The sequence below is a fragment of the Eurosta solidaginis genome, chromosome 5 (genome assembly GCF_040869045.1).
Source record: "Eurosta solidaginis isolate ZX-2024a chromosome 5, ASM4086904v1, whole genome shotgun sequence".
Taxonomy (NCBI): Eukaryota; Metazoa; Arthropoda; class Insecta; order Diptera; family Tephritidae; genus Eurosta; species Eurosta solidaginis.
The window spans coordinates 76422305-76431005 of NC_090323.1; the positions used below are offsets into that span (position 1 = coordinate 76422305).

At 35.6% G+C, this 8701-nt stretch overlaps 1 protein-coding gene across 3 annotated transcripts; it reads left to right on the forward strand.

Moving 5' to 3' along the window:
• The first annotated feature begins 2260 nt into the window (after positions 1–2260).
• On the forward strand, positions 2261–7555 carry LOC137254598 (uncharacterized). Of its 3 annotated transcripts, none has more exons than XM_067792388.1 (7): positions 2261–2701; positions 2758–2943; positions 5616–5671; positions 5798–5860; positions 6345–6557; positions 6616–6772; positions 6840–7555. In XM_067792388.1, the coding sequence occupies exons 1-7, from the start codon at positions 2683–2685 to the stop codon at positions 6980–6982; spliced, it is 837 nt and encodes a 278-aa protein (XP_067648489.1). In that variant the 5' UTR covers positions 2261–2682; the 3' UTR covers positions 6983–7555. The 3 variants fall into 3 exon arrangements, with proteins under 3 accessions (XP_067648489.1, XP_067648490.1, XP_067648491.1); XM_067792389.1 differs by having other exon boundaries at positions 6619–6772; XM_067792390.1 differs by having other exon boundaries at positions 6345–6533.
• The last annotated feature ends 1146 nt before the right edge of the window (positions 7556–8701 follow it).

Here is an 8701-nt window from a genome sequence, read left to right on the forward strand (position 1 = left end):
ATACTAATATTTTATACTTCCTTTTTAAATATTTGCATGTTCTTTTCATAAATCCAATTTTCTTTGAGATTTTACTCACTACGTAGTCAACATTATCACAGAATTTTAATTTATTGTCAATTATGACGCCGAGATATTTGCTTTTCTTTACCTCCCTAATGGTTTCGTTTTTTATATTTAAAGTATGTGGTTCTAAATTTAGTTTATTTGATGTGGATATAACCATGTAATTTGTTTTTTCCACATTTACCATTAACTTCCCTACAAGACGCGTGAGCAGAACGCTGATGTGTTCACCAACACATTCACACAAAAGTATTGCGATTACTAATACATACAAACTTGGTGTTGTTAATTTTTTTTTCAAGTTTGCCCGAAACTGTGCGTACCTGTCCATAAATAACTCAATTTGTGTTCCCTTGCATTATTTTCGGTCAGTTTTGCGAACACGAGGACGATATTTGGAGAATATCAGAACAAAGCTATTATTTTCTAAAACGCAAAAGACTTAAAATTTTCAGAGCGCGACGGGATTTTTAAATTAATTAATTAATAAAATAAAGGTTAATATAATAAAAAAAAATATGAAAAGAAGGCATTTTGCTAATTGGTTATCGAAAGAGAAAAAGCTCTTTGACGATAACGTTAAAATGTTTAAAGAACTTGAGAAGTCCTCTCAAGATAAAGTGCAAAGTGTTGCTAATTCTTTGGAAAGTGTTGCTAATCCTTTGGAAAGTGAGGCTAATCCTTTGAGTAGTGAGATTTTGCAGTCAGTGTTTGCCAGTTGATAGTGTTCGAAGTGATTGTGATGAAAGCGTAGAAGAGTGTTTAGGTGCCCAAAGTTATTATGTAGAAGAGGGTGCAGGTACGGATCTGAACGACTTGCTAAGAAGTTGGGCCATAGATTTTAAAGTTGCTCATAATATTATAGACGGACTTCTTCAGGCACTCCAAAAGGGTGGGATAAAGGATGTACCGTTGTGTGCCAAAACTCTTTTAGACACCTTTCGAGAAAAAGTCAGTGTAGAATCTATGTCAAATGGTGAATTTTTGTACTTTGGTATACAAGACCAACTAGTTTCTAAACAATTTTCATTTTTGGAGGCACAAGAAGAGGTTTTAATTGATGTGGGAGTAGATGGTCTCAAACTTTTTAACAGTTCAAGTCGAGTTTTATGGCCTATTCTTGGAGCACTAGTACATTTTCCTAGTGTTGATCCTTTTGTTATAGCTAGCTTCTCAGGTTTTAAAAAGCCTGAAAATATTAATGATTTTATGGCTAAGTTCGCTTCAGAGGCAAAATCCCTGCGAGAAAACGGTATTGCTGTCGGTCCCAATAAAGTGTTGTTAAGATTTGATGTGCGTGTGTTCATTTGCGACTCCCCAGCTAGGGCGTTTGTAAGTGGTGTTATGTCATTTAATGCCAAACATGGATGCCCCAGGTGTCATATAGGGGGTGACTGGGATGGGAAAGTATATTTACCCACAACGTCTGGTATACCCAGGACGGATATAAGTTTTGAGAAAAGAGATCATGTGTCTCACCACAGTCCTCAATTCAGGCAACAGAAAACCGTTTTAGAAGATGCCGGCTTTAAAATGGTTTCTCAGTTTCCACTAGACTGTATGCATTTGGTAGATTTAGGTGTCGTAAAAAGGTTTTTAAAAAGTTTGAATAGCGATGCAAATATCCGAAAGATAAATGAAAATATTAAATTTATTTCGAATTACTTTCCGTCTGAATTCTGTCGTACTGCGAGAAGTTTAGATGAAGTTAGTCGGTGGAAAGCAACGGAATTCAGACAGTTCCTGCTATACACAGGCATTTTTGTTTTAAAAGACTGCATAAGTAGTGAGTTGTACTTCCTTTTCCTACTACTACATACCGGCATTCGACTTCTTTAAAGTGAAAGGTCGTTTAGGTCTGAGGCTGATGTTGCCCAAGATATATTAGAGCATTTCGTCACGCAGTTCAGTATAATGTTTGGGAAGGAAAGCGTTACTTTCAACATTCATGGTTTATTACACTTGTCAGAATGTGTCAAAAATCTTGGTCCTTTAGATTCCTTTTCTGCTTACAGGTTTGAAAATTTTATGCAATTTTTAAAAAGATAGTAAGAAAACCAAATCAAATATTGCAACAGCTGTTTTTAAGGTTGAAAGAAAGGCAGGATGTAAGTTCATCGATTCACAAACCTTCCAAGCAATGCTCTTTCGATATTGATTTAAAGAAAGATAAAGACTGTTTTTTTATAGCAAAAAAGTCGGCCCTATAAAGGTAGTAGAACTTGTAGGGTCAGGAGAATTGGAAATAGTGCAATGTACTGTTTTTCGGAAAACGCAAAATTTTTTCGATGTACCTGTTAGCTCCTCCGATAGTTTAGGTATTGTTGTTGCAAGTGAGCCAAGCTTAAATTTGGTTGATTTAAAGAGAGAAGATCTTGATTACAAGTACTTCTGTATCCCTCAGGAAAGCAAATTTTTGCTTATACCCCTTCTTCACCACCTATTCCATGAGTTTTCCAATTAAGCCACTTTTTCCTAACCCTTGTTTCATAAACTTTCAATAAAGTAACACTTTCCACACTTTCGAATAAATAACTCTTAAAAATATAATTAAAACGTATCCTTTAGCATTTGATTCTAAAGTTTTTGAAGAGTCCAGTTACAAGAAGTGCAGTTATGGAATCTACAAATAATGGTAAGAAAATCTCTTGTACATGATTTGTACATAAGTTAACTTTCAATAATTTTCAGCGAATTCTTTCAATAAAGTGTTTGCAACGAATATACGTTTTAATGAGGCTACATCTGAAGCCGAAGGTGCTGCCATTTCCTCAGCAGGAATGGTAGTCGATCAGGCTGAAGGACTGCTACAAGGAGATCAGGCTGAAGATGTTGGAACCAACCAAATTGAAGTCAACCTGGCAGGACCTAATGGAGGTAAATTTTTTAAATTTTCATTTGGTTGTTTTAAACCCCCCTTCTAGAGTACTACCTTTCGTTTATACACAAATCATTTGGCCACATATAGTTAAAAATCAAATATCCCCATGTTATTTGTAGGTGAAAACAAAAATCGTGATAAACACCACTTAACTTTAAAATTAAAAGCTTAAATGTTGATAGACCATCTCTTTGAATGTCCTTAACCATATTTTCACTATACCAAAAGAGAAAGCTTTATATTTATTCAGTCCGCCCTAATACATTTGCACATCGATTGCTGCCCTATCGCAGAATGGGATTGCACACCGACCTATTTCAGACTTATTTTTTAGAAAACAGATAATCCAGATGTAATGTTTCTATATTTTTCCATTGTCCAAGCAAAGAAATGATTGCCAAGATGAAAGCTCCATGTAATATCATGCCAGAAGTTACATTTACAAGTATAGATGCACCCTTTAATACAAAGACGGGTATAATATCCAGGTGTAACATGATAATTAAATTTAATAGCGCAGGATTGAATAAAGGGCCCTCTGGTTTAGCAAAAGAATTCCCACATTGCAACAAGTCATAACTGGAAACATTCCCCGACATAACATCGCTGCACTTTCCACCACTATTAAAGCAGAACCAGATATAGTAATCACAAAGAAATTTGCTATGTAGAGCACCCCATTGCGGTAATTCTTTACTTTAGCTCACAACTGCTACAACTCGACCGCGTTTTGATCCCAGGACCATGAATCCGAAAGCGGAAATTCAAAATTTTATTTCTGTCAAAAGATATTTCCAAAAAACCAAAAAATGGCCCCGAAGCACTGCGAAACCGGGGGTGGGATCCATATTTTGGTAGTAGTGCAGTTTACGGTACCCACCCTAAAGTTGGGCTAAGATTTTCGAGTGAGGTATTAATCTCGAGAACAATAATCCGAAGGCGGAAAAGAAAAATTTTATCTCTGTCCGGAGATATTTGCAGTTGAAGTTGGCGATTTTAATGTGGTTGTTGTTATGTTTATACCCACAAAAAAATTGTGCATCACTGTGGCGGTAGCCACGGTTATACCACACACCCGGACTTGGCATGGCGTAGCCCAGGGTTATTTATTATAAGCGCGGCCGAAGGCCGGCAACGCAGAAATGTGTTCTGCGCAAAAATACTATGGATCCCACCCCCGGTTTCGGAGGGGCCCGGGGTCTTTTTTTTTTTGTTTTTCGTTAATATCTTTTGAATGGATAAAAAAAAGGGTAATAGTCTAGTTGAGGGGTCGACTGCTAATACTCTACCAAAAATATCGAGAGAGGTGTCAAATGACGCGTCTTGACATCAGTATTAATAATCCGAAAGCGGAAAATAAAAATATTAACTCGTTCAAAAGATATTACCGAAAAACCGAAAAAAGACCCACGGGTACCTCCGAAACCGGGGGTGGGATCCATAGTATTTTTGCGCAGAACACCTTTCTGAGTTGGCGGCCTTCGGCCGCGCTTATAAAAAATAACCCTGGGCTACGCCATGCCAAGTCCGGGTGTGTGGTATAACCGTGGCTATCGCCACGGTGATGCACAAATTTTTTTGTGGGTACAAACACAACAACAACCACATACAAATCGCCAACTTCAACTGCAAATATCTCCGGACATGGATAAACTTTTTCTTTTCCGCCATCGGATTATTGTTCTCGAGAATAATACGCGTCTTTTGACACCTCTCTCGATATTTTTGGTAGCGTATTAGCAGTCGACCCCTCAACTAGACTATTACCAAAAAAAGTTAACTTCCGCTTTCGGATTCTTGATCTAGACGTGAATACGCGTCTTTTGATACCTCACTCGAAAATTTTGGCCCAAATTTCGGTGGGTACCGTAAACTGCACTATTACCCATATTTTTTGCGCAGAACACCTTTCTGCATTGGCGGCCTTTGGCCGCGCTTTTAAAAAACTACTCTGGGTGGGTCCAACACCGGTTTGGAGACCACAACTATATCCGCGCAAAACACTTTTACCCACAGTTTTTCTTGTGGGTACAAACATCAAAACAACAATCACATGAAAATTTTCAAATTTGTTTGCAAATATCTCAAACGAAATAAACTTTTGAATTTACGCTTTTGGATTCGTGATCCTGGATCCAAAGCGCGTCTTTTAACACCTCTCCTGATATTTTTGGACGAGTTTTAGCTGTTCTGAGCTAAAGTAAAGAATTACCGCCCTTGCTATCAATTCACTGCACTATTTATTTATTTTGCATTATAACAAAAGTTTTTTGGGCTTGAGAACTGTCTCACATCCAGTTTGATATGGGTTAGAGTTATTAAGTTACTCTATACACCAAGTTAATCACCAGTAAAGTTTTTTTCATTCCTAAGTGTCTTTTAAACTTGCACGAATATTTTAGCCAAAGGTAGATATGTGCAACAAAATTAACTTGATCAGCTGACTTCTATCGTTTTCAATGCCCCAACAAGAAAGCTATCAGTTAGGTAGCTGTGATGTATATTACATATTGCGGTACATAAAGTTAGTTGAAGCTTTTTCGACAGATAGCCAATAGAAAATTATGTCAAAAAGCTGTAACTAACTTTTAGTTCTTAACTAAGTTTGACTATGAATACGCCCCATTGTTTTGTATAAGATATTAAACATATATTATTCTTTTTATAGATGTGCTGAGAGTTTTGATGGAGATTATTTATAAGATGGATCAAATTGAACAGAATGTAAGAAGTAGGGTAATAGGAGACGGAGGAAAAATAGCATTAAAATTCAGAATGATTTTGTATTTAACTAGATATTTGTATTTTACAATATTCATGCAAAGTACTTTTTGTATTCTTTAAACTTAGCAACGTACACTCAGCTATAATCAAAGCGTACTAATGAAAATGGTGGAGGAAATAAAGCAAGATGTAAGTATTGTTTTTATTCAATTAATTTTACTTTTCGCTTCAATTATTCTCTAATGGCTTAGGCTTTTTTGTGTATATACAAATCTTTGCTATGCAGAATATTAGTTTCATTCGCCTAACGATAGATTACTTACTTCCTACTTAATTGGCGCTTAACCGTCTAAACGGTTATGGCCGTCCAACAACGATAGATTATTATTTTAAATATACAGCCCAATTCTCAATCCTTTTCCCGGGGAGATTTCTCCCGTTCTCCATACAAAAATTTGCCATTCTCAACTATTTTTGTATGGAGAACGGGCAAAATCTCTCCGGGAAAACATTGGGAATTGGGCTGATAACGAAAAAAGGTACCGACCATATCTCAACCAAACTACTTTGTTGCTAAAGCTCACATCTGAGCATATAATATTTTGTAACACCGATTTTCAACTCGTTTCTTGTTAATATATATACTTCAACAATAAACCTTCATTTTAAACAGGCGGTACCGAAGAGTGAAGTTTTGGCGCAACAGCACTTAATGCGAGAGTGCAAGGTGACGCTGAAGAAGGTGGAAAGCTCTGTGTGCAAAATTACTGGGGAAGTCAGAGACAAGTACATGGATGAAGTTGCCAGCGCATTGCCTCTCCAGAATGTATTAGAGGTTCTAAGGGTAGAAGAAAGATTGAAGGTAGAGGAGTATGCTGTAGCAATGGTAATTTGACCCAAAAAGTTATCTTTTACCATAATTTAATTTCGCTTTCATACTTTAGAAGGCTCATATGTTCAAAATTAAGGGCATTTCAGAGGACATACCCCGAGTAGTTAAAGAAATTTTTTGTGACACGTTGATGGAAGAGTACAACTGGGCGGGAGCAGCTGGAAAGAAAAGTCTCCAAAAGCTTTCCTTGTTCGAGACATTTCTTCGCGGTAAGATGTTATAAAGAGAGATGTATTATAGATTGTATTCCTATATTGATTTTTGGTACGTTTTTAGATGTATTCATACACCAAGGACATGCATCGTATGAAAAAGGAATGAGAAAAGCTGTTGAACTCAGCCACCACAGGATGGCACAAAGGAAATTCGGCAAAAAGCAAAAATTAGTTACTGCACAGACAAGCCCACCAGCGCAATGAATTGTTTCCTCTTTTCTTTTTCATTTAAGTTGCAGCTTTTGAATTTTCGGTTTTTTATATGTTTTTGAATTTTTTTAGTTTGCGGAATATATTTAAGTTAATTATTTACTGTTTTTAAGTTAGGCTAATGTAATATACAAACGAAGTTTTTAAGTTTTCGTAATATTTTTAAGTTAGTCAGTTACTTTTTTTAAGTTAGAATAATGTGATATTTAAATGAAGTTTTTTAAGTTTTCAAAATATTTTTTAATTTAGTCCCAATATTTAATTGAATTTTTTATATAGCTTTTATCATAACTACCTGAGACAAAAAGGACAATTAACTAATAAATAAAAGCCTTTTTGACAAAACATGTTGTGAACAAAATTTAAAAGAAATGAAATTTTAATTAATAATGAACACATAAAGAAAAGCAATCTGATATAAAAATGCAATTTATGTTTTTTTTAAAGAAATTACATTTTTATGAATACTGAATCCTTAAAAAAAGTAATGATCTACACATTTAAATAAGTAAAAGTTATAATAAATAATGCAATATATATATTTTTTATAGTTTTTTATCATAAGTACCTGAGAATGAAAAGACAAACAATTATTAGCTTTTTAAAGAAATGAAATTTTAATGAATACATAAAGAAAAGCAATGTGATATATACGTAAATAGGTAAAAATAAAAAAAAATAATGTAAATATACTTTATTTCAAGAAACGAAATTTTAATGAACAATGAAAACATTAAAAAAAGTAATCAGATATATAAGTAAATAAGTAAAACTAAGTGAGAATAAATAATGTGATATATATATTTAATTGGACGTTTTGAGATATTTTTATAGTCTTTTATCATAAGTACTATATAAATGTGCACATATATTGAATAATAAACGAATTTTTATATACATCTATCTGTATATGTTTTATTTATTATGATGCATCCTATGTGATTGATTTGCACATCCGGTTTGATGGATCCGCCCTGACTAATGTTTACATCATGTTTGATGGTTCCGCCCTGACTAATGTTTACATCAGGCATGATGCCTCCGCCCTGACAATTGTTTACATCCGGCATGATGCCTCCGCTCTGACAATTGTTTACATCCGGCATGATGCCTCCGCTCTGACGAATGTTTACATCCGGTATGATGCCTCCGCTCTGACAAATGTTTACATCCGGCATGATGCCTCCGCCATGACAAATGTTTACATCATGTCTGAAGTCACACGTATACAGCCAAACCCATCAGGTTTATCATACTGCTAGAGCAAACCTGATGGGATATTCGTACTGCGCCCTGATGTGACTTTCCTACAGCACTTCCTGACAGATGATCAATCATCTGATTGTCAGCTGTCTAGTAGGGTTGTTTTTACACAACCAAATGTAGAGAGAATTCAAGTCCTGCATTTTTTCAAAGGCCACGCCTATAGTTTCTTCACTTATTGTCAACAGAGCATCATCTGCAAACAGTTTTATTTTGCAGTTCTTTATTGACGAGGCAATATCAATTGGCAATTTGTTATCGGTCGCGGCTTTTAGGTGGGGCGAAGCACTGCTACAACAACAACAACAACAGGAGATTGTTAGTGAAACAGGATTCGCCGCGGATAGGTGAGGTTGAGAATTGGGTTTGGAGAAGCTATATATTGCGCTGGCAACCTAAAAGGGTTGCGCTACACAGCCCCTTGAATCTGGTATTTTAGTCGCCTCTTAC